This window comes from Aspergillus brasiliensis (genome assembly GCF_001889945.1).
Source record: "Aspergillus brasiliensis CBS 101740 unplaced genomic scaffold ASPBRscaffold_1, whole genome shotgun sequence".
Lineage (NCBI taxonomy): Eukaryota > Fungi > Ascomycota > Eurotiomycetes > Eurotiales > Aspergillaceae > Aspergillus > Aspergillus brasiliensis.
In genome coordinates this window covers 2,793,207-2,817,593 of record NW_027137442.1, presented here as the reverse complement: position 1 = coordinate 2,817,593, position 24,387 = coordinate 2,793,207, and the positions used below count along the sequence as shown (strand labels likewise).

General features: G+C 48.4%; 8 protein-coding genes and 2 non-coding genes across 10 annotated transcripts in view; 2 read left to right on the top strand and 8 right to left on the bottom strand.

Moving 5' to 3' along the window:
• Positions 1–590: 590 nt before the first annotated feature.
• Positions 591–3,780, top strand: ASPBRDRAFT_37035 (uncharacterized protein). Its single transcript, XM_067623635.1, has one exon. The coding sequence runs from the start codon at positions 654–656 to the stop codon at positions 3,321–3,323; it is 2,670 nt and encodes an 889-aa protein (XP_067485036.1). The 5' UTR covers positions 591–653; the 3' UTR covers positions 3,324–3,780.
• A 3,272-nt stretch (positions 3,781–7,052) lies between these two features.
• On the bottom strand, positions 7,053–9,217 carry ASPBRDRAFT_248878 (putative MFS transporter). The gene is made up of 7 exons (XM_067622102.1): positions 8,955–9,217; positions 8,894–8,899; positions 8,766–8,829; positions 8,619–8,717; positions 8,416–8,569; positions 8,186–8,363; positions 7,053–8,132 (listed from the first exon to the last, which is right to left on the bottom strand). The coding sequence occupies exons 1-7, from the start codon at positions 9,075–9,077 to the stop codon at positions 7,260–7,262; spliced, it is 1,497 nt and encodes a 498-aa protein (XP_067485035.1). The 5' UTR covers positions 9,078–9,217; the 3' UTR covers positions 7,053–7,259.
• Positions 9,218–9,357: 140 nt separating this feature from the next.
• Positions 9,358–11,606, bottom strand: ASPBRDRAFT_191064 (Zn(II)2Cys6 transcription factor; the record flags this gene model as incomplete). Its single annotated transcript, XM_067620319.1, has 3 exons — positions 9,358–9,420; positions 9,471–10,251; positions 10,306–11,606. The coding sequence occupies 3 exons, from the start codon at positions 11,604–11,606 to the stop codon at positions 9,358–9,360; spliced, it is 2,145 nt and encodes a 714-aa protein (XP_067485034.1).
• Positions 11,607–11,855: 249 nt separating this feature from the next.
• On the bottom strand, positions 11,856–12,955 carry ASPBRDRAFT_37032 (dihydrodipicolinate synthase family protein). The gene has a single exon (XM_067623633.1). It carries the CDS (start codon positions 12,900–12,902, stop codon positions 11,970–11,972), a length of 933 nt encoding a protein of 310 aa, XP_067485033.1. The 5' UTR covers positions 12,903–12,955; the 3' UTR covers positions 11,856–11,969.
• Positions 12,956–13,446: 491 nt separating this feature from the next.
• Positions 13,447–18,311, bottom strand: ASPBRDRAFT_25414 (uncharacterized protein; the record flags this gene model as incomplete). The annotated part of the gene is made up of 4 exons (XM_067622171.1): positions 13,447–15,469; positions 15,529–15,892; positions 15,951–16,504; positions 16,564–18,311. The coding sequence occupies 4 exons, from the start codon at positions 18,309–18,311 to the stop codon at positions 13,447–13,449; spliced, it is 4,689 nt and encodes a 1,562-aa protein (XP_067485032.1).
• A 696-nt stretch (positions 18,312–19,007) lies between these two features.
• Positions 19,008–21,283, top strand: ASPBRDRAFT_50617 (ATP-binding protein; the record flags this gene model as incomplete). Its single annotated transcript, XM_067626578.1, has 6 exons — positions 19,008–19,132; positions 19,260–19,473; positions 19,528–20,130; positions 20,186–20,802; positions 20,852–21,128; positions 21,182–21,283. 6 exons carry the CDS (start codon positions 19,008–19,010, stop codon positions 21,281–21,283), a joined length of 1,938 nt encoding a protein of 645 aa, XP_067485031.1.
• Positions 21,284–21,553: 270 nt separating this feature from the next.
• Positions 21,554–21,625, bottom strand: ASPBRDRAFT_t7. Its single transcript has one exon. It is a non-coding gene; the product is annotated as a tRNA-Arg (tRNA).
• A 697-nt stretch (positions 21,626–22,322) lies between these two features.
• On the bottom strand, positions 22,323–22,395 carry ASPBRDRAFT_t6. The gene has a single exon. It is a non-coding gene; the product is annotated as a tRNA-Phe (tRNA).
• Positions 22,396–22,732: 337 nt separating this feature from the next.
• On the bottom strand, positions 22,733–23,363 carry ASPBRDRAFT_113618 (YciI family protein; the record flags this gene model as incomplete). The annotated part of the gene is made up of 4 exons (XM_067616757.1): positions 22,733–22,771; positions 22,843–23,006; positions 23,085–23,140; positions 23,206–23,363. 4 exons carry the CDS (start codon positions 23,361–23,363, stop codon positions 22,733–22,735), a joined length of 417 nt encoding a protein of 138 aa, XP_067485030.1.
• A 266-nt stretch (positions 23,364–23,629) lies between these two features.
• ASPBRDRAFT_50615 (flavin reductase family protein) overlaps positions 23,630–24,387 on the bottom strand; it is a gene marked incomplete at both ends in the record, with an annotated part of 1,598 nt that continues 840 nt past the window's right edge. The window contains one exon of the mRNA XM_067626577.1: positions 23,630–24,338. Within this exon, the coding sequence (XP_067485029.1) occupies positions 23,630–24,338 (709 nt within the window). The remainder of the gene's footprint in view (positions 24,339–24,387) is intronic.

Genomic DNA, 24,387 nt, shown 5'->3' with positions numbered 1-24,387 from the left:
TCTGATATTCAAGTCCTCCCTAATTGTGTTTAAATTCTATAAACTAATGGGTAAATAGTATGTGTCAATCATGACTGGCTCGGTCGAGCTCTCCAGATTAAGAACGCCCTTCCACCACCGGCAGTGTATCGTTCCGTAAAATATTTACAAGTTAGTAAACGAATAGATTTTCGTAAACAAGGACCCATGCACGCTTATTTGTCATAAGCTCACAGCTAACAACTTAACTACCATGGGCTTTTCCCTGTAACATGCTTATTGAGTAACTTCAACGATTTCCCAGTTTCTAAGTACTTTTGGAACCGCATGTAGAAAACATATACAAGCATAAGACTCCTGTCACGATATGACATACGACGAGTACCAAGCAGTCTGCTGCTACCCTTAAGGTTTCATCAAAGAGAATTCCCATGTGACCCTCATCGCAAGAGCACGCCTAGACCGACCCTTTTCTGGGAATGGCTAATTGTCATGATTCATCACTATAGTATAACTCCGCCTGCAGCCGGGATACGCGACCTATGGAATAATATGCTGTATATAAACAGAACACAAGCACCGACTGTAACAGGACGTCACCCATCGAGACATCCGCCGCCTTACGATCTTTGTAACGCAGTTGATATTTTCTGTTTATGAACTTCCCACTCAATATGTCAATTCCCCAGGGTCCATCAGCCTCGTCGTCCTGGATAAACGAGAGCGAGATACGGCCTGGAGAACTGGGAGAGTTAATCCGAGATGCGTATCATAGGCTCCACGGCCGGGTTGTACATACGCCGACAATCCCACTCCATTGGATGGCTAAACCATCGCAAGAGGTATGGGCTAAACTAGAATGCCATCAGCATACGGGCTCGTTCAAGTTTCGCGGGGCATTAAATGCCGTAGAACTTAGCAGCGCACAGACAGTCATAACAGCATCTGCCGGCAACCACGCTCTAGCCATTTGTAGGGCAGCAAAAACCTTGGGCAAGGAATCCACGATCATTGCTCCTTTAAATATTTCCGAAATTAAATCAAAACGGATCATGAACGATGCCACTCATCTTGTGTTCTACGGCAATGACTTGGCTGAGGCCACCAAAGAAGCCATACGGATAGAGAAAGAGGGTCAGGGAAATGTCAGCTATGACGCAGCGAAGGCAAGGCAATCCGAATATATTTCTCCATTCGACAACATTAGTGTCGCTGCTGGAGCTGGCACTCTAATGTTTGAGGCCTTCCAGGACGCAGGCAATTTTGATTACGTTATCGTCCCTCTTGGCGGTGGCGGCTTGGCTGCGGCGGTAGCCTCCTGGTGTTCTGTCCATTCGCCGTCTACAAAAGTCATTTGTGTGCATCCGCAGGTATTTGGTCGCGCCCTCGGAGGAGAAAGGGGAAGGCTGTCGCAGAGTCTGCAGAAGCCCACAGAACCGACCCTCTGTGACGGACTTGCAGTACAGCTTGTCCGGGATACTCCATTCGCGAATATCCTTGACACCCTCATCGACGAGGTGGCCGAAGTTCCAGAGAAATCTGTGCAGGAAGCTATATCCCAGGCTTTACGATTCCAGTCACTCTTACTAGAGGGATCTTCAGCGGCAACCATAGCCCTGTTAAACGACGGGCCCGATTCCATCAAACATCTGAAAGGAAAGGTGCTGCTTCTCCTAACCGGTGGCAATATTTCTTCTAGCAATGTCGCCCGATCGATCGTATCCCATGTCATCGACCCCGGTATGCGCCAAAAACTGGGTCTCCGTGGAATTATCAATCCCTCTGCTATCGGCGGGACCCTCGACAAATTGGCGGTTGCTAACCATTACCAGGTGCAACTTAGCAGTCCCACAGGACCTATGCACACCTGGACCAATGATGCTATGAGTGGAAGAACCTACCAAGAACCGAGAGACCTGGTAGCAGCTCTAATGGTCAGTTTTGGAACTTCGATGGAGGACCTTCTGCGAACCGTCCATCAAAGAAGGCAACTTTCGTCCTACCTTGGCCTGGAAACAGATCAATGGTCTGAGGCTATACTCAGCGGCTTGATCGAGCAATTGCAGAATCTCGCAACCGAGTTTACTGGGACTCTCTCAGAGGACAGTACCCCTTTTTGGATTCTGGAAGAGCGATATAGAGTCCTCCTCCAACTTTATTCAGCGGCCTCCTCTCTCATGCGCAGGGCCGCTGCATCCAATGACCAGTCTACTCGGGAATGGTTCCACAAAACTGTATTGCAAGACCAAAGCCTTTGCAATTATGATCGTTACGGTGACAACGATCTGCGGGCAGCTGAGCTAATGGTTCTAAGGGCTCTGCGGCCGGCACTATCCGCGCCTGTCTCATTGTTGCTCACATCGAGCGGAATGGCGGCGTTCCAGGTGGTCTTGCAGTATTTATTACAACGATTAAAATCAGGTGACACGATCGTGATGCCTCCGTATATTTATTTCGAAGCCAATGAGCAGCTTTCCAGTTATCAGCATCTGTTTCACATCTGCTCTGCTTCCAGCTTCGATGCGGTGGATATCATCCGAGAAGCCGAGAAGCGCAATGCTCGAGCTGTGTTTGTGGACCCAGTGGCCAACATTGTCGGGCTACCGGTTACAGACATCAGAGCGTTTCTCCGGCAAGTATCTATACGGCCGGGGTGGGAAAAGAGGATCGTCATCGTCGACGGCACCATGATCTCGGGAGGGCTTCGAGTGTTTGACTGGGCGCAAGGGCCGCATGCTCCAACACTTCTCTCCCATGAGAGTGCCAGCAAATATTGCCAGCTAGGCCTTGATTTACAAATGGCTGGGTTGGTCATTTGTAGCAGTGATCTGGATGGGCGCCTAAGGAAGATCCGCCGTGACACCGGAACTGTCATGATGGGGCGGAGCCTGTCACTTCTACCAAATTTGACATTTGAGCTCTACCGATCTCGGCTGCTTATGCTCACTTCGAATGCTGAGCTACTGTTTGAGGGCCTCTCACAACACATCTCGCACATCGCCAGGGTCTCGTTTCCAGCAGAGTGGCGGCGTTATGGATGGGAACACGGGGGAGGATTGGTAACTGTTGAGTTCCTTGACAGCGGCTTGAACAATAAAGAGGGTCTCGACTCGTGTATTGAATTGGTTCTCCGTGCTTCGGCGAGGGAGGGCTTTCCCATAACAAAGGGAGTTAGCTTTGGATTCTCAACGTCCAGGATTTCTGCCAGCTCGTCTATGGCGGAAAATTCAGATCCTTTCTTGCGAATTTCGGTCGGAATAGATGAACAAGAGCTTCACACGTTGACGAAAGTATTGACTACATCAGTTCTAGAGTACGCGTTTGCATATTCTCTTGAAGAATAGGGTTACCAGAGAATCCGGGGAGGTTGGTTAGGCGGATTGCTGGAGGAAGCTGTTCCAGTCAATATCGGCCTTCTTTGTTTGCTTCGAGCCATTGGAACTGAATAAGACTGCAGGCAGTCTGATCAAGACAGAGCAACACGATCTTAGAGTCCGCGCACGTAATCAGGAACGACATCTTAAGAAGGAAGAGGAAACTTCTCTTTTCTCTATCCTTAATGCTTTGCTTCTGCTTCTTGTAATCATGGGGTATGCGCCGGCTCGTCTCACAAGAACTATGCGAACGCGCTTGGACGACGGGGCAATCTTCTGGCGAATTGGCTTCCTGCTATCCAGCATGGGGGTTCCGCGCGTTCACTTTATTTACTTAAGGGGCGCACATGATGTCATATGTGGGGTGTAATTTTCATGTCGGCGGCACAACTTTTTTCCAAGGTGGTACTAGGCACAATGAGGAAACAATCATCGAAGGCACGTACAGTGCCACATGCAGATTCCGGATTACAGTTCCGTACATTAGCGGTAAGTTACGCCGATTATAGATATTCCATGCACATGCCATTTACGGTTTAGCCCCGCTTCGAAGGAGGTTTCAAACAACTCCAAAGTAAAAATAGTTACACCGGTATTGCATCCTTCTGTACATCGACAGCCTCTATTGCTTTGCCCTCTTGAAAGCGAGGAAATGCTGGTAACGGTTTAGCAAGACCCTCGGCAGGAGGTCACGTTCTGAAGCTAGTGCTTGCTGGCCCGAAGCGTACGCATGCCCGTGATAGAGCAAGGCCAGGGGATAACATTACGTATCGACAGTTTATCATAGCATGACGACAAAGTGTGTAGACCCTAAATTGTTCAGACGCCGAAGTGTCCAGCCGTTAAAGTGTCCAGACACGAAGGGAGTCCAGACACCAGGCGAGTCCGGACACCAAAGCATTTGGACGCCGAAGTGTTCAGACATTAAGTGGATCCAGACACAGGGTGCATAAGAGCGGGGCGGTACAGTATGGACCGGAATTGACCCAAGGATCTGGGAGGGAGTCCGAAGCGCCCACGGTTCCAATCTAATTATCTGGCGCTTCGCCAGGCACCCGTAGTGGCTGGAACAGAAAGCGCATTGGTGTCTCTAAGCCTGCTGGGCTAATGGAAGCAAGCCACACGCAATCACTTCGAGCCCCACGCTTCGATACTGCACAGCGATATTCTGGTGTCGGTTACGCGCTCTCCTCCCGAACCGATAACATAGTTCGGAGCGACGGAGGTCAACAATTGGAGCAGGCTCCTATACGAATTCCGCAATATTATCCAGCCGGAAATCTCAAGGCACAATCCCCTAAGGCAGGGGATTCAACATATCACTCACAAACCCACGCCATAACATGGGTCCTTCGTTGAGCTTGCTTGGGGATCGCTTATACTCTGAATATCCCTTCTACTTTTGTAACCCAAAGATATGGAAGGAGGCTTGGCAGGTCGATCATCCCAGAAGGGAATAGTATACTCCCTTAATAACGCGCTGAGTTGTCTCAGATGCTTCTTCCATCATTTAAACAAAAATGTCCCACTTAACTCAGAGCACCCTGCCAATTCTAACTCTGACTCTCTCATGATAAAGGAGACGACAAACTAAGAGTCGTTGGAAAACAAAAAGAGCTGGAAAAGAAAGTCGGCTAATAGACTCAGAGTAAAGCAAACACTCTCCGCGCCGAGGCGAGGCACGTGTGAGGACTTGGAGCTTGGTGGACATGGGAGGTTCAGCAAAAGAACTGAGCAAAGCCAACGAGTTGAAAGCCGCTGCCTGGATTTATGTCTAATTTGCTGCCATTGTATCAACAATCTCCGACATCCCCGTGCACGTGACTGTCTCTAGCTCTGACGTAATTTGAGGATTTCAGTAGTTCCAGTCACAACGAAGGTAGAGAGATTAAGTTCATCCCGATCCCGCTCACCCCAGATCACCGGCAGGCAATCGCCGCCTATCCTAAACGAGGTATAGAGATTATTTTGGAATGCACTTCTGTGTTTCAGACATGTTTTGCGTTTCCTTTCTTAGACTCCGGTCGCGCGGGGAGGGTGAGCATAGGAATATATAATGGCCTGAACTTCCAAAGCTTTACGCCCGAAGTACACGCTCTTATTCTGTCCTGTTACCTGTTACTGTCGCTGAAAATTTCTCAGGATGGCAAAGCCTAGAAAAATCCGTCATCGCCAGTCCAATAAGCCAAAGGCAAAACATCAACAACACAAACGATGAGGAGGTACCTTGTTCTGGAAGGCGTTTGAATTCTGCCAGGAGTGTAATGCGGATGTCTCGCTCATGGTTCGGTTGAAAGAGAATGGTCAGATTTACATATTCAGCTCGGATACAGATGGTTCCCTTCGCAGGAAGGCTCGGTAGGGCCTTCTTTCCCTTTTTCTCCCCGCCATTCCTTTTTTCCTCTTCCTCCCCTCTGCCCCTCCCTTTTTTTTCCCGTTTTCTTTTCCTCTGTTGAATTTCGGGGCTATACTAATGGCCGCAAGTCTTTGCACTATCCTGTATCTTTAAGGATAATGTGGTAAGAGCTGGCCGCTGCCTATTAAACTTGAATATAATCTATCGAGTGTAATGGAGGAGCTCACTACAGGTACAGGATGTATCTATGTTTTTAGAGGCTTTGGTTGCTGAGATATCGCCAACTAGGAAGACTATATAGTATGTTCCTACAATATTATGGGTCGATCTGAGATGCTATTGTGTTGACATTTGTAGGCTGGGAAAATTATCTTTACTGATTTATGTAGCCTTAAAAACCGTTGACAATGATCGCTGTCATGAGAAGACACTAGTCACGTTTGGACAACAGTCACGTTTGGACGGCAGTCCTGATTTGACAGCAGTGTAAGGATCCGTAGAAGACTCTCGATCAGAATATGGCAATTATGCTATCTGAGAGCTAGCTAACGGGATTGATAACAAGACCTAAGATAGTAAATCTTTTTTCTATAAATAAATATAGCTCTCAGTAAAAAAATTTAAGATTTAGATAGGAAGATCTAGCTCTAATTTTAAAAAAAAATACTTCTTTTTAGATATATTCTATATTAATATCCATCTAATAAAAATTAAAAATATTTATTATGCTAGGTCAATCATTTAAAAACTAATAATTTCTAATTTTTAATAGTATGGTTATACTATTCCTCAGTCACTGGAATTTTTTTTTATATATTTTATTCTCTTTTTCTTTTATATTATGCTGGTACTCTATAGTAAAACTATATTTTTTATCAAGTTTATAGAGCTGAGCAATTTTTCTTTATATTTACTCTGATAGAACTAGGCTTTAGTCATATAATATAATTAATAATACATATAAAATTACTTTTACAATTATTTCCTGCGAAAAAAAAAAAAAGAGAAAAGTTGCTTGAAAAGAAAAAAAACTATATTTAACTAGGTTAAGTGCCCTCTTTAATATTCACAGATTTCTGGCTAGTTATTAGGATCTAAATTACTAACCCACTTGTTTACCTCCTCACTCACCCTCACTTATCTACCCACTTACCCACCTATTTACCCTACTCATCCTGCTCACACTGCTCATCTAAATCAATTGCATCCATCCTGGAACTTAGCACTGCTCATCCTAAAAGCAGCAATCCAGAAAAGGCTCATCTTACAGTTTGTTGCGTTCAACATCTGTGGCTTAAGTACGGCTGAGCGGACGGGAAGCCCTGTTCTCCGCACCCTGTGGTCGTATGTACTAGTTTAATTCATGGAAGGGATTATATAGTAGCTGAGATTAAGTAACTCCCTCTTAGGTATAACCCTACTCATGCAACGTTCTTTCCTGTGGAGACTGGAAAGGGGGTGAGTGGTGTAGCTCAACGTGATAGCGTCCATGTTATAGCATATACTGTTCCCCAAATTGAATACCTATTAACAAAGCTGGTAGTTAATCCTCAAAGAGTATACCTAAAAAGCGGACTCTTCTCTTCCATATCACGAAGCTGATCCTCCGTATACAACTCCTCAACTTCAGCCAAGGTCAACCGAGCCTTCTTCTTATTAGCCGTCCACAGACAAAACTCCAAACCCAAGGTAGCCACCAGCCCAGCCGCAGCGAACGCAAGCGAGGTGCCATAGCCAGTGGGGTACCGCGGTTCTTCATTGTCCTTGTAAATATAGCTACCGATGATCCCACCTGCATTCCCAACGCAGATGAGATACCCAATCGCCACAGCCCGCTTGTGAGGATTGACAATGTTGCAGACATTCCAGGCATTTATGCCCGGAAGAATGGGATACATGCCAAAGCAGGCAAGACAGATGCTAAAGTAGCATAGGGCTATGTTATTCTCGATGCTGGCGGCTTTGGAGAACAGGATTCCGAATGAAGCGATGAGCGAGCACTGGGGGATCACGATAAACGGCATTCTCCATGAGAAGCGATCAGCGAACACGGAGAAGCCGTACGCTGATATGGCGCCGACGGTGTAAGGCGGGATGGTCATGAGTTGGGCGGTAGCTGATTTGTAGCCCATGGATTTGATGATCTCAGGCATGGTGAATTTGAGGGCGTAGTTGGGGACGGCGTTGGACCAGTTACCAAGAATCAGGAGGTAAATTTTCCAATCGGTCAGGACGCTGAGGATGATCTTCTTGTTGAAGCCGCCATGGTGGCCACTGTGGTTGTTGTGAATGAGCTGTCGTACCTCGAGGTATCGGATCTCGTCTTGAGTGAGCCAATTGGGAGATAAAGACGGAGAGTCTAGGAGGAGCAGGTAGCATAGAATGGCCATGAGGACTGTCACAAGACCCTCGATGATGAAGATCTTATATCAATGTAAGCGAGTGAAACCAGAAGAGATGTCAAGAAAGGACCAACCCAGCGCCAACCTTCGTAGCCTGCTATGCCGTCCATCTTGGCGATAGCATAAGCCAGAAGACCGGAAAAAGCTCCACCCGAAGCAGCAGATGTGTAGAGAATGGCGATGCGTGTTTGTGTCTCTCTTGGCAGGTACCACTTCGAGATTACCAGCACGGCACCTGGCAGAAATCCAGCCCTATACGCTTGTCAGTACGAGGAAGCAGTAACGCATGTGTCTGGGGAATTACTCGAAAAGACCTAAAAGAAATCGAATCACCACCAGACCAGCAAAATTGCGAACAAAACCTGTGCAAAGCATGATCACGCCCCAGCAGAAGATTAGCAACCCTAGATACTGCGATGGCCTCTTGAGTCGATTCAGTATTATGTTGCTTGGTACCTCTTAGTCCCGTCAGTGCGTGTTTGCTTTTCGTACGCGAAGATCTCGTACCAGCTAGAACATAGGGGATGAAGAAGATAGACAGGGCAATGTTGTATTGTATGCCACTCATGTGTAGACTGGGAAGTAGGCCCTCGATTTTGGCATTGCCTGCTGAGTGTGAAAAACGGAACAAAGGAGTTTCGGGGGCTGACATACCGATATTGGTTTTGTCTATGTATGCCACCAAGTACAAAAGGACAAACATCGGAACGAGTCTCATCTAGCTTGGGACTCAGTGACCACATCATTGAAGGAGTGGAGCGAGACAGAGATAAACACCATACATCAACCTAGTATCATTTTCGTCAGTAAGCTCTTCCCACAAAACGCCATATCGATGAATACCTTTCTTAAAACTTTCTTCTTAGCTTCAGGTGGAAAATTCGACAGAAACTCTATATCGTCGGCAGAGGCTCCATGACCTGGGAGGTCCTCTAGGTGCATCACGGCAGCGTCCTTATCAGACATTTCGATGGTGTGGAGGGTGTATCTTGGAAGTGATCAATGGCAGAAATCGAGATCGTCTTATGGGGCTCCGGGAAGACAGCTCTTGGCACCCCACGGGGTAGATATAGGATCAGCAAATCCGGGGTAGCTATTTAAGTTTGGCGCCGTTCACGAAGCAGCCTTGGCAATCTCGGACTTGAGCCGCCTTTTCCGTGAAATCCGGTCTTCCCATCTATCTAGGTAGGAAGTCAAGGGAAGACTTCGCGGTATTTGTTCCATTGGTCACCAGACACGATCAGTCTCATTCGATTACAGGAAAGTTTGTGGGAGAGACGTAATTGGTATCCGATAATGGCAAGAAGGCCTTAGAGTAAGGTTAGCTTGCTGCAATTAAGTGGCACACGCTGTACATACCGATGAGTCAAGCATCAGCCAATCACTAAATTGGAGATTTTCCAACACACTGGGCATGGTTCCCTCCTGGAGGAGGGATGCCGTGTGAGGACCACAACTCTCCAAGTCCTGCGGAAGTGTAAAACCAATATCTGCAACATGGCCTTCACCTTCAACACCATGGATATTACCTAGAAGTTGACTTTGCAGGCTTTCCCTCGCATTTCGGCATCTCTGTGCTTCAGATCGTAGTTCATCAAGTATAAAACTGTATCGTTGGTTCTGTGATAGACTTGTTGATGCTCGCTTGAGATGGCCGTAGCATTTCTCTGCAAGTTCAAAGATCTTGCTCAGGGATTGATCGTCATTGCCATAGGAGCTTCGAGTGGTTTGTTGGATCTCCCAAACATAGACAACAGCCAGCACGCAAAACATCACATAATGGGTCCACCAGAAAGAATAAAATAGTGTACTATCCTCGGCCATTCTATTGAGAAGTTCTAGACTATCTTTGGCAGCATTTATGCATTCGGCAATGTTCTCGTATGCTCCTTCACTGAGAAGGAAAGGTCGGTTGGCATGAATGAGGGCATGGAAATATGCCAACCGCATAGCAATGGCCTGGCGTCGGAAGCTGGGTATCAATGTGGACGGTCTTACTGTACCCAAATGTGGTGGCAGGCTGGCCCACCATTCATGCAAATCGTGACATAACCGCTGCGCAGCTGCTAGACGATCTTGGTTGGGCAAGTCGCTGATCGAGTATACTTCTCGTGATACCTTCCCAATGATCTGCGCAATTCTGATACTATGGTAAGCATGCTATTATTATTATGGAACAGGAATAAGACTATACTTAGCATGAAGTATCAAAGCATCGATATAGCAATCGCCTGGATCATCTGAGATGGAAGGCCCTTGCGGTTTCATGTCCTCGTCATTGACCATGTCAGGGAAATCCTGGTCAATATCTTCGTCTCGATAAAGTCGAGGCCGGCCAAACACAATGCTCAAATATGTGTCAATGATGTAAGCTACCCAAAATGTGCGTTTATAGCACTCCGCGATGATATAATTATGGGGATGTCCTGGGAGAGGAAAATCTCTCCTCTGGTCTCGTCGTCGGTGCATGCCGAGGGAGAGTGTTACATGAAATGCATTGCCAAAGGTATACCATGCTTTGTTCATGCGAGCCGTTTGAAGAAGATAGAGCACTTGGATGAGTCGTGCCTGGACGGATTCAAGCCGTGGAAAGCCCGTCTCCATGTCAGTCAACCTCATGCCTGCGGTGAAATACTGATCACTTGTGCGTAAGCCACTCATCTCGTCGCCTTGTGATCTTTCCCCGTTGATTTTCTCACGGCGTAGAGCCGCAATAGCCATGATGGTAAGCAGAATTGCAGTTCTGGAATTGCCTAGCGCATGAGTGATTGGCCGTCGTTCTTGTCGATTGTTCAACAAGATCTCCATCCAACCTTCTACGACCTGCCGATGAAACATGCGGTACGTCACCACGCACGTTTCGAAATAGAATTCTTGCAAATCTCTCGCCGTGGAGGCAGCTGGAATCACATCATCTAGAACTGCGTCATCCACATGAAAAGGGGGATCTCCGACCGAAGTGAGAAGTTGGTCTTTCCCGGCGCTGTTCAATTGATATAATGCGGATTCATCATTCTGCGTCAACAGTTTCTTCCATGCTCTTTGTAGGAAATTCAATCCAGAAGTAGGGTCAGAATATTGCGCCTCATATTCGGCCTCGGGTGATGCACGAGACTGAATTGAAGACTCAGGGGCGTGGTGCGTAACCCCCCTCAGATGCTGTGAATTAGAAGACTGCTTTGAATGATCACTTTGCCATCTGGCGTGGTGCTCGATGATTGTTGTGGAAGGAGGTGGAGTAGGAGGCCGACCCCGGTTGTACTTGGCGTTGTAAAAACAATGCAGCTTTCGTCTAGCACAGTTCTTGCACGGAAGTGTACCGTCGCAGCGAATCTTCTTTCTCTTGCAGGTATCACAAGCCCTAGTGATTTTTGGATCTTTCCGTCGGTTCTCATCGTCCGCGTCGTCATTAGTCGTAGCCGGGCGCTTGCCCGGAGGTGCTCTGTGGGGATCTGGCACTAGCAAAGAGCCTTGAGATGATGGGGAGGATGCCATGATGCTTGCAGGTGTGCTTGTGCTGCGCAAGGAGGGAGAGAGTAGGCGGACGGAAATGCCGGATTCCCAGACCAAATAGAAGGGGGGAAAGATGTGAATAGCCGAGCATAGCCGGAAGGCCGAGATTTAGGGTTAATAGTTGTCAGATACGAGAACGTCTAAATCTAAGCCATGGTTGATGCAAGATATTTCCCTGGATGATAGTTGAACCCCCTAGGTTGCCTTACAATGGTCAATATTATTAAGAGTGCCACTTGCGGTTACCGCTTAACTGTATCATTAACATTGGATGGATTATGCTCGCCTCCTCCATGTACTATCTAGCTTAATGCTTCATATACAAATCTAAGCCGCAAATCCTTCTCACAAGACCACCTTGCTAAGTGACGCAGCACTAACTGCATCATGAATTTCCCGTTCCGCACCATCCTCGAGAGGCAACAAAGGCGAGCGAACAGTAGCGTGTGTCAGAATCCCCCGAGCAACAAGAGCATGTTTCAAAGCCACCGTACCCTCCATATGGGATCCTCGATGATACACACTCTTCGTCACAGGCAGGAGCTGATCATGAATAGCTCGAGCCTTCTTGTAATCCTTGGCCTTGCCAGCCTTGATCAACTCAATCAGAGGCTCGGGGGCAATATTACCGTAGCCCACCAAGAAACCATCAACATCAAACGAAGTGTGCAACAGGTATTCATCGTGACAAGAAAGGATCTGTAGGTCAGGGCGTTGAGCCCGAATCACAGGAATTTCCGTATCCCATCGGCGCATGTTGCGCACGCCGTTCTTCATAGCAAAACAGCCGGGTTGAGCAGCAATATCCAGCATCGTCTGGAGACTGTAGGTCGCCTTGGTGTTGTCTGGATATTGGAAGAGGATCAACGGCAGACCGGAGACCTCATAGACACGACGGTACCGATCTTGAGGAGCGCCGGGTTGATATCCAAAGCGCAACCAGCCATGAGATGGGTAGAGCAAGCCAGCAGCCGCGCCAGCTTCTTTGGCGCGCTTCGCTTCTAACGCGGCCACTTCGGTGCCCTCGCCGGTGATACCGGCAATGATTGGGATTTTGTTGTCCACTGACTTCACAAAGGCCTTGATGACAGAGATTTGCTCTTCGGTAGTGAGGAAGGTGCCCTCGCCAGCGTGGCCAAGCACCACCAGTCCCTTCACTCCTTCGATACCCCCAAGCCAGGAGCCAAGTCGTTGGATAGCTTCGTAGTCCACAGCACCGTCCGGCGTAAAGGGGGTCACCGGGGCCGGGGTCAGACCACGCATGTCAAAGCCGACCATATTGACAATTGGATGAAGATCAGGTAATGATTGAAGAAGTTGTTGAGGTGGATGATTCTCTTGCTCTGTACTTTATTCGATCTCTAGCGACTAGCGTCTCCTTTTATCTCCTCTGATGTTTTGTAGAGATCTGTGGAGAATTTGAGCATTCTCATCGGATTCCCGGATTCTCGGATTCTCGGATACCCCCTGCGGCCCCAATAGCCGCCGCCGCTGTTTGAACCGCGGACGACAGCGACGGGCTAATAGCAGTAGTGGTGTCTGACGTAAAGTGTACTCATTTAGTGAGATAATGCATGATATCTAGATATTCCCAATTGGCTCTTTGGATTGTCTCGGACTTCTGTTGTTGTCCCTGGTAATTTGTAGAGACCAAAAATGCCAGATTGAGCAAGTGTCATGGAGTATCTATCTAATAGGTTACATTGGGATTGTATGTTGTATACACTTGGATCTCCCCAGTAAAGCCACAGAATGGTCCACTTATATTCAAGGACGATATATAAAAGAACAATATTAAAGACCAGCCAGTGGTAAAGCTAAATCAAAACAAATACGGGACAATATCACAATCCTCGCTGTGATCGAAAGACTCGAACTTCCCCCTTAACCTGCCACAAGCATTGTTAACCTTTCTAGTCTCATCAACACTCGACTTGCAAGCCCAGATCAGATCCTTGTCACGCAGAAACACCGCGATCGGGGGATAGCACATGTGCCGGGGTACCAGTATACCCTGGCTTGGAAGACAGGTTTGTGCACCTAAAATAAGCGTTGCTGAATTTGTGTCCTTCTTTCGTGAAGTTTTCTTGTCTGTGGTTGCTTCATGGGACGGGAAGAAGTACACATTCCGTGCCTCGATTGAACGTGGCAAGAAGATGGGCTCTTTTAGGGAGCATATATCCAGTTCTGTCTTGTTGTCCGGGGCACGAAAGAGGGGAATTCGAAGGACATCGAGCTTTTTGTTGCGGCTGGTGAAGAAAAGGTGTGTGGGGCTCCATGTTAGAAAGTAAGGAAGATTGGACACGGACAACTTAGGGGTGCTGCCAAGCTCAACAGTGGTGCGGAAGATCATTCGAGGCGGGCTACTGGCTGTCTTGTGCTCGGAAAGCCTGTGTGTGGAGACTTGCAGGCTGAGAAGTACGGACGCTTCTTCCTTGTCTGATTTGGCGGCCTCGCGAGCTTCCAGTGCTGCAAGGTGTAGGTGTTGACCGTCGCTCGAAAAATGCGCCTTGATGAAGATGTGGCAGCTGCTATAGCCCGAACGACATAGCCCACGGGTGAAGTATGTGTTCCTCTCGTAGTTGGCAAATAGAATCTCCCCGTCGCCTAGTGGCCAGACCAGAAGGGGCTTGGATGGGTGGAAGACCGGAGGCGAGTCGAACAACCTGTCTTTGATAAAGCATGTGTAGTGAAATACGGGAATGCGTTCTTTCCTGGTAGCATCGTAGATTCGAATGCTCGTGCGACGGGCCCCTTCAGTGCTTGTAGTCTTATTTCCGGTCATCAGATTTTCGAGTATGCCGCGGTCTTCATTTTCCGAGCCTTCTTCGCTGCTATAGACGATATAGTTTTTCGATGAACCGACACTCTCAACATCACTGTCATTAGAATCCGATGGTAGCATATCTTCCCTTTTTTCCAAAGCATCACTTTCATTATCTGACTGCCAAGACTCACTCGCCAGATCATCATCTAGCTTGAGAGCATCTTTTCTCTCATCTGCGCTGCTGTAGCCATCGTTGTCGCTCTCAAGGAAGCTTCCCCTCTCTTCAATGTCAAGCTCTTCCAATTCCAGGTTTTCATCATTCCAATCATTCCATTGCTCTTCATCCTCCAACTCATCATCAAGGTCAGTGGAGCCCTCACTCCAGGAAGTATAAGCCGAGTTACCCGCGGACTCGGAAGAGCTCTCCAACAATTCGTCTGTACAGTTCGAAACTTTCGTTGCGAGCTCCAGCGCCTTATCTCTCTCTGTCGATAGTTGAAGCTCTTCTGGGTCTTCTAGCTTCAATGAGAATTCAGATGTGATATCGGTGTCAATCGTCCCACTATCGCTGTCATTGTCACTGCTCTTCGTAACGGTAGTTGTTGGCTGCGTATCAGCAGTTGAAGATTGAGCCGCCATCCTTCCTTGGTCCAACTCATTTACCTTTTCCTCTCGCTTTTGGATAGCTATGTCCGCATAATCAACAATTTTCAATTCACCAGTAACCTGCTCTGGAACTTCCACATCGGACTTTGAGATCTGCCGCCTCGTTGAAACAGCAACCATGTTGCTTTCGCTAGCTATTTCATCGAAATAATCCTCGTCTGGATCAGTCACAGGAAGGGGAGTATATTCACTGTCCACGCCTTTGATGAACAGCTGAGACCCAATGCGCATGAATTGCAAGTCCTTGGTAAACGAAACCAGGCGAGGTCGGCCGGGAATATTCTCCGCTAACGGATACTCATAAAGAGGCCAGCTTGAGGCGGACGCATACAACTTTTGAACTCTTTGGAGTTCAGACTTGCGGCCATTCAGACGCCAATGCTCGCAGCAAAACTGTAGGTTTTCTTCGCTTCTACTCGTGTTCGAATTTTAGCAAGCCATGTGCATGAAAGCGGAAGCAATGGCACTTACATCTTCTCCAGCTTCAGTACTGTCAAACACTTTCCTGCTTCGTCAACCCCTTCAAAGCATCGGATAGGGGCTTCATGCAGCTCGGCCTCATCCGCTGCGAACATTAAACTTCTGTACCGACTGGGCCCCTTGTGAAGGTAATTGTGGGATCCCAAAGCCCCAAAAAAGCATCGGTCAATTTCGCCTGTGAAGGTGCCCGTGACACTAGTCTCACGATCCAACAGAGGTCCCCATTCACCCACAAAGGAGCCGTAGTCCTTTGCGAAAGACTCATCACAATTATCATCCAGCCAATGAGGAAAGACACGTCTAATATGTCTGCCAGCCCAAGGACGAAAAGTACTGTACCAGAAGCGAAATTGGCCTAGATGGCTTATTAGTTAACGTTGCCCAATGCCAAGTTTATAGGTTCATCAACATACCGTCCACAAATAGGCTCTGAATTTGCAGCAACGTAAAGAACTGCGGGCTTCTGATGAACCGTGAGGTTTTCTGGCAATATTCCAATGAATAATCGACGCCATCTAGGTGTTTATCCCAATATTTGGCGGCATAAGAAAGAAGATGGTGGTTCAGAATGTCATCACCGTCACAATCGACGAATGTCTCCTCTTTCTTAATAAGGAGTTGCCGGTATCGTGGCTGCAGGAGATATTTGTGGCATATGTTCGCCAGAACATCATTTGTGAGCGAATATGCTGGTGGGTTGGAATTGTTCGCCAAGATCTCTGGGTTCTTCAAGAGAAAGCTTTTGACCGAGCCATGAGTCAGCGTGCAGACCGAGATGGTGCCGGCTGGCCCATCAGTTTCATGGATTTGGACAAGAGGCTGGCACAGCTCCAGTACCTTGCTTTTCTTGATCTTTTGGCTCCTGTCAATATTTTGGCCTTCAAAGCCCTTCACCATCGCCGTGCATTCGCAAAGCTCGTCCAGAAGCAATGGACGTTTTGCGTGCAAGATACAAGATAGAATGATTCTAGCAGCTCCAAGTTAGCCGTTTCCCGAGTCACATCGGGGGCATTTTGAGTTACATACGAAACAAATTCCTTCAGACAAGGCCGGATACTGTCCATCTTCCTCTGGTAGTACTTTTCATAGCTGTCGGGAAGACCGCCCTCAATGATACTTTGAACCTTGTGAAGGGTCACTGCGTCCGATATAGAGTCTAACATCAGTGCAGCCCACAAAAAGCATCCGTCGGCTTTCTCGCGCAGATCTCCAGTAACCAATCTTATGTACCCTTCATCGAACTCGAGACTTTTCAGGTCCCGTATCTTGTCCAATAAATAGAGCTCGATGTCGTGGCTATTCAAGTCCTTCGTGATCTCGATAGATGGGAGGCTGCTGAGGAGAGGGTCGAGGCACGTGCGGTGCTGAGAACTATACCAAATGCGCAGGCGACTTGGCATAGCACGGCTCAGTTCCCCAAAGAATTCCAATATCTTGCAAAGCTCTTTCCTTCTGTTCTCTGTCTCGCACTCCTCATCAAGCCCGTCCAGAAAGATGTAGGTAACCGCCATCTCTTCCAAAAGCATTTTGATCACTTGCTTGACGTCGTCAACATTAGCGGTTGTGGCACCTTCTTGCGTAAATCTGTGGATGTCCTTTGGCACGTCGCCGGTCTGTTTTCCCAGTCGGTTGACAAGTTGCTCTGCAAGGCAGAGATAAACCATCAAGGCCGGAAATTCTTCATCAAAAGTAAAGTAGTGGTATATGACGGCGGCATCTTCTGCGCTGGTCGCTTCCAGCTTTTCAACAGCATACGCAGTCAACACAGACTTTCCAGCTCCCGGAGATGCCTTCACCCACACTTGAGAGGCTAGGCTGTCTTTAGTCAGCCAATCCTTCACAGTTGCATGCTCAAAAACCCAGTCACAAGTGTTTGGGCTTCGTTGCGCCAACTTGCTGTCGCGATGGCGGAAGTTGCTCCCGTTTAGCGGCTTAGCCCCATCTCGCAACCACCTTCTTACCTCCTCCTGCCTCTGTAGCCTCCTTTCCTCCTTCCGCTTTTCCATCTCTTCAGCATACTTCTGGAAAAATGCTGCTTGTTCTTCTCGCGCGATACCGGCAAGCCGACGCTCCTCGGCTGCATTCTCCCGCTCTCCTCTGTCTAGGCGTTCCTGAACGGCAGGAATAAGACGACTCATGCTGTCGGCCGTATCTCCGATGCTCTTAATAATGCCATCGAGCTTGTCTGTACTGAAAGGGGCGATCGCTCGAAAGGCGCGATTAGCCACGCAGCGGTTACACTCCTTGTCAACCCTCCGCCAGAAGCGAATGATGTCGATGTACGATGCTTGCAATAGCTCTCGCATCGTCGCTGAGTGATCGAATAAATCCTCGTATTCTGTAAGCACGGTAATGTGGGTGTTTAACCGTTTGATCTGATCTGATATCTTTTCGTAGAGTTCAAGGAACCTCTGTGAGCAATCAATCACCGACTTCAAGCAGCCCCATATAATGGCCGTAGGCATCGGGTCTGCTGAGACTAGGGCATCGACAATTCCTGAGTAGGTGTTAAGCACCTGTATAACCGGTCCCAGGATCTTGCGGGCAGCACGAGCGGCCGTGCGATCTGTCGCCTGGCGGTCCAAAAGGAAAAGGTCTTTCTTGACGGCATCTCCGGTAAGAGGTGAGCCGGAACGTTGCTGTTCCTGCAGCTTCTTGATAAAATCGGGTGTCTTGCTTCTCGCCGATCGGGGTTTGTTGATATATTCCTCCACAGCGCGCGCAAAGGCAGATGAGCCTGTTGCTCCCACAGTTTCGCCGGTATCCCCCGACATTGTGGGAACTTTGGACAGCCAGCAGCCTTGCAAAGGACCAGGATGGCTCGCTGAGATCACGCGAGATAATAACTATAAGTAATAGACCGGATCTGGTCCCACCGGGAGGCTCTATGCTGGGAGGATGCACGTCTGACTGCTGTAAGAGTCATGACAAAAGAGACTGCAATCTACCCGCCGGTGCACACGTCAGACCTGGCATGGTGCTAGTTAATCAAGTATGACACCTGGCAAGGATGACAAGGCTGGCAGACTAAAATCTGAGTGATCCTGCGGGGGGCCAGGGCTAGTCCCGCGCGGCACGGATCGACAGCGTATCTTACGACCCAGAAGGGCAGCAAGGTTAGCCTCTGCAGCAGTCCTGGACCATGAACTTCTCAATAACAGATCCGCACCTCTATTCTGGTGATAGAGGGAAGTATCTTGGTATCTTTAGTTAGGCAGAAATCGTGGCGCAGCTTTGTCGCTGGGCTGACGCTTGGACTGGGAAGAGTGAAACTGAAGCCGGGAACAGCATCAGCAGCCACCCCCACCGTCGCGCCCCGGCCCACATGTCGTATACGAGTCGAGTGTCAACAGCCTTGTCATGTCCAAGGCATAAGTTGCTCCGATCGCCGGTTTTTTTTCATGTTCCAGTCGGCTTTTGCTTTGTTATTTCGTCTACTACTCTAGCCACTATCAGCACACAACAACGACATGGCCGATCAGACCGAGTCCGCAACGGCGGCTAAACCCTCAGAAGGGACTTCCAAGCCATCAATCCAGCGCACAATGACAGATCGAGGCAACAAGTCTCAGCGATTGTTGCGCGTGGATCAAATGTGAGATTGAAGACCGTACCTTGGGTATCAGTAACGTGGGTGCTAACCAAGGCTTGGTCAACAGATATAGCAGGTAGCGAAACATTGCGTCAAAATCGGGCAACCGAAGCCATTAACATGCATCCAGGAAGGACCGACAAGTTCACTTCGTTAAGACGGCAAAAGCAAAACCTAAGCCTGATCGTTTCAGTAAGACTGCGATGGTCGTCCGCCGAGTAATCTCACGGCAAGGCATGGTCTCCCACACCGAGATTGACATCCGGTCCCCTCCCCTGCAGACATTGTTTCGTGAAATTTTCAAAGACGTGGAAGGCCTGGACTTGAATAAGACTCCTCCAATGGTTCGTCAGCTTATGTGGACTGCTAGAATTTCACAAACTGACGTATCTCTTCAGGCTAAACCCGAACTGTTCTTCTGGGCCGCTCCGGATCTGATGTCTATCAAAGAAGAGGAGAAGCAGAAGGAAACCCCAAATCAGCAATTGATTGATGATATTGGAACGGCTTTGCAATTTGTTGAAGAGGACTTTGCAGCCCCGATTGTCAGCTTGAGATCGCTTCTGGCTGAGAATCAAATCACCTTTGATCTTCTCTGGGCAATCTTCCCACCCAGGGAAGTGATCATCTCACCCCGGTTTGGCCTCATGGGTGAAGAGCAAGCTTTCCGCTTGAACTCGTCTGAATACCAATCACGCCCTAATGGCCAGCAATATTTCTCTGCAGATGCCGAAGTTATCAAACATGACGGTCAAGACTTTGGTAAAACGACAATAGAGATACAAATTGACAGTTATGAAGGTGCGCGAACAATAACTGGCTTAAACTTCTTTCCTCTCAGGTACCACGACAAGGAGCCTGCCGTGCGAGAAAGGCTCATTGCCCGCGGGCGTAAGTTCATCGCGCTACTCGAACAGCCTGTTTGCAGAGATTATACTGCTGCGAATGGTGTAAGGGAATTCGAACGAGCCAACGGTGACTCCAAGCCCGAGAAATTCAATGTTAGACTGCAGCTCTTCATTTATCTTGGGCATCGGCGCTAACTCGCTTATATAGGCAATGGGAAGAGTGATGGTTGACCCTGCTGGTTACTATCTTCACAACACATCGTCGGAATTGAACCAGCCATGGGTAAGGTCAGAAGGGTTTATGGAAACTGTCGGCTTGACGGACGATCAATTACTGATCTGTGCCTCGTGGATCAATGGCTTCAGCTTCGCACAAAAGGCTTGGTGTCAACTTTCGGTGTCGGCGCTATCCAATGTAGAGTGGAACCACAATGCCTTTGAACGGCTGGTCATGGCAGAGAATCGCCGACAACTCATCCATGGGCTAGTTAAGGCCCATCGACAGGACGATGCAGTCTTCGACGACGTGGTCGCAAACAAAGGCAAAGGCCTTATTGCCCTCTTGACCGGAAGTCCGGGTGTGGGCAAGACGTTGACTGCAGAAGCTGTGGCCGAAGTGACACAGCGCCCATTGTATGTGGTGGCAACCGGCGAGCTTGGCATTGACCCCGATATAGTCGACAATCGTTTGGGAATGATCTTAGACATCACTCGGCGATGGGGCTGTGTCCTGTTGATCGATGAGGCAGATGTCTTCCTTTCGGCTCGCGGCAAAGACCTGGCGAGAGATGCACTGGTCAGCGTCTTTCTTCGACGACTCGAGTAGTAAGTGTCCTAGGTATGAACATACAACCTAGCCTAACGTGCATGATAGTTTCCGCGGTGTCGCCATACTCACCACGAACCGAAAGAGTGACATTGACCCCGCATTTAAGAGTAAGGTCCCGCTGTGCGATACACTGAATGCAGCTACTGATGCGATTTTCACAGGTCGAATCCATTTCACCATGAATTATCCGGAGCTTGATACCGACAGCCGACTGGAAGTGTGGAAGAATTTCTTGACCAACGTCGCGAAATCGTCGGAGCTGACCGAATTTACCGCCGACGACTTTATGGCACTTTCGAGGCATCCTCTGAATGGGCGACAGGTTCGTCAAATTTCGCACTTTCAAGGTAGCAGACAGACTAACATGTTATGCAGATCAAGAACATTGTTTCGTGCGCCGTGTCCTTAGCGCGGGAGATGCAGAAGAATGTCACCGTGAAGGATATCGAGAATCTGATAGAAGTGATGGTTGATTAAATGGATACAGCAGGCAGTTATATGGCTATACCAACTGAGGATTTAGATGGGCTCTGGTTCTCAGTTCGATGATGATATGACGTACGGTGCGTTGAGCTCGACGAGAAGGTCAATTGGGGATGGTGAAGGACCGCGTATGGTTCAGCTGGATGGGGAGGTGTACCCGAGGTGGTGGAATACAAAGAGATGCACCCGGGATTGTCTACAGTAATCGAGAGACGGTACAGTAACGGTTTAATAAATAGTGCAAAAAAGGAAAGAAAAAAAGAATGACCTACGCAGGATTCGAACCTGCAATCTCTTGATCCGTAGTCAAGCGCCTTACCATTGGGCCAGCAGGCCAATTGATGTCTGTTTGGGCCCACATTATGCTTTATAAGAGAAAGCTAGCCCGCTAGTACAAGCCACCCAATACATGGGCTGCGTCATATAGTCTAGGATAACTACAATCTAGAATTCCTGCGTTAATTATTGCTGCCATCACCCTCTTGCCATTCATTTTCGATAGTCAATTTTGCCGGGTTTGGTTAAAGTGGGTTTATAGTATGTACCAATGTCTGCTGTAATGACTATATATATCCGTGCGCTGGACGCATATAATCCCAGGGTAGACTGATGGGACAGACTTCTAGTAGTAGTTGATGAGTTCAAAAAATGAGAATACTGCTACTAAAACAACCTAATTCTCGTGATACCGGATGCCGGAATAGCTCTACACCTATCCTCCACATGTACACTCGAATTAGGAACACGACAGCGCCATTCACTTGCATTTCATCGAACGCCTCCATGCAGTCGGCATACAAGCTACTCCACCCTCAGCCAATGGCGGGAAGAGACCAAGAATGACAATTGGAACCCCTTAACGAGTGACCAGAATATACGAGCCATGAAAGTAAGACCAAAAAGACGAGGATCAACTTCTTTCCTGTCATGCAATCAGACATTCCTTCCCTACAGGTTCGAACCCACCCGTCCGTAGAATGAGGCCGGATGGGACCCACCAGCCCCAGATTTCAAGAAAAATTGAAAAAAAGAATGGGACGAGCCGGGCTTGAACCGGCCACCTCCAGATCTTCAGTCTGACGCGCTCCCAGATGCGCCATCGTCCCTTTTCCTTGAAATTGGTTTTCAATGCTTGCTCTATGTGGCTAGAGCACGCTTCTGCATTATCCCTCACTTTTTCTATGTCAGCGACGCCAGGGCTTACCGAACACAGAAGACTTTGTGTTTCTAGCCAAAGGCTACACCCCACTTGAAATGAACTGAGTGCCTATATAGAGAACAATTTGAGGAAATACTCAATCATGCTTAATGCTATTTCATAGGTCAATGCTTAATCTACTCTAAGTACTGCAAGCAACCATATACGCTCGACAATAGCCATCCTTCAACGCATTGAAGGAATCTAGCACCACTACCATCGTATATATTCAACACAGATAGTGCCTACTCCTTCTTCAAAGGCTCCCTCACAGCCGACAAGTACTGCCCGCAGCCATTATCAGCATAACCCAGCCCACAGCACCACAACCAAAGAAACACAGCTATTAACTCACCGGGACAACAAGCGCCTTCCCCAGATCCCAAACGCCACTCTTAGCATAGATATCGCTGGTAATAAGCTCGTGCACTTCGCCCATGGTTTCAGCAGTATACACGAGCATACTACCCTTGAATGCCAGATCTTTGCCTTCTTCGGGGTGAGTGGCCAGCATTGCACCTGTCCAGGTATGTCAATTAACTGTACGTATGAAGAAAAGAGACCAATTCTAGATAAATGGTGTGGTATGAGACGCACCACCAGCGACAAGCTTTCCCGCCTGGACGAGAGGACCAACTCCTTCCATGTGAGTCCTACGTTGTTATCAGCGAGGGGAGTCAAATAAGGTGACACCTAAATGAGAGAAGGGGAGACTTACGGTCGAAACTTCTTCCTCAGTTCCGGTCCACTAGGTGTATCAGGTATGATGCATAGCCATTCCTTTTTGCTTGCTGTTGCAATGGTGCGGCGGGCGATGTGCTGGCGGGGAAGGAGATGAGCGGGTAAAGCCCTTGTAGATAGGCGGAGAAAAGACATGATAGGCTTGAGTAATATGTGTATCTGAATGATATCTCTATTTCGTTTCTTTGGTAGCTGCCAATGGGATATAGTCCTGGGATGGCCGTTAAGAGTCACTGGTCGTCGAGGCCGATGCCGGTCCGTCTCGTCGGGATGGTTGCCGACGATCCGCCTTATCTTATCGGCTGATAATGCTTGGTTTCTGGATCCTCAGGCACACATGGCATCCGTGTCTACGAAATATCGAGACAATGGCATACTTGTTCAAGAAGCTAAATCTATCTTCACGAACTCCTGTTATTCCTCCTCTCCAACTCAGTCAACAAATCACTCTTCCCAACCTCATCCTCCCACTTCTTCCTAGGCCTCTCAAAAGTCGACGAAATCCTTCCATATGATATCCCACCCAGCTGCGCAACAGGCCTCAGCTTTTCCAAATCAATATGACTAAATTCTTCATCCACCGCCCCCTCCTGCACCCAGAACCTCGTTGCCTGAATCAGAACCACCGCAGGCGAGCTCATGCCTGGCTTATGCGCCTCAAACTCCTTGATATCGACAACCTTCCCCTCAACAGAGAAAACCGACTCTTTTACCCTCGCCGCCTTAACTGTCGAACTAGACGCTTTACCCAGCCCCGAGACCTCCCATTCGGACACCCCATACGGGGCATCAATTGACGTCGCATTCACAGCCTCAATCATACCCTCAGAGACAGTATTAATCACACACTCACCCGTTTCTTTCAGGTTCCGGTACGTATCCTTGACAGCACCCGGACGAGATGAGAACCCGACAATGAACATGGGTGGGTCGTGGTCGACGACTTGGAAGTAGCTGAATGGTGCGAGATTTTCCGTCTTGCCATCCCCGGAGACAGTGCTAATGAAGCCGATGGGCCGAGGTGCAATGCCTGACACTAGCAGTCGGTAGTTGTTGACCATGGGGCGATCCTCGGCGTAGGGGTCGATCTCATGGTGGGTTTTACTGGCGCTGTTGTTGTTGTTGTTGTTGTTGTTGTTGTTGTTGTTGTTGTTGTTGT

Coding starts and splice junctions, on each gene's coding strand:
- ASPBRDRAFT_37035 (XM_067623635.1), top strand. CDS start 654: ATGTCAATTCCCCAGGGTCCATCAGCCTCGTCGTCCTGGATAAACGAG.
- ASPBRDRAFT_248878 (XM_067622102.1), bottom strand. CDS start 9,077: ATGTCTGATAAGGACGCTGCCGTGATGCACCTAGAGGACCTCCCAGGT. Junction 8,364..8,415: donor TTTCTTTTAGGTCTTTTCGA/GTAATTCCCCAG, acceptor ACAAGCGTATAG/GGCTGGATTTCTGCCAGGTG. Junction 8,133..8,185: donor GCTACGAAGGTTGGCGCTGG/GTTGGTCCTTTC, acceptor CATTGATATAAG/ATCTTCATCATCGAGGGTCT.
- ASPBRDRAFT_37032 (XM_067623633.1), bottom strand. CDS start 12,902: ATGGTCGGCTTTGACATGCGTGGTCTGACCCCGGCCCCGGTGACCCCC.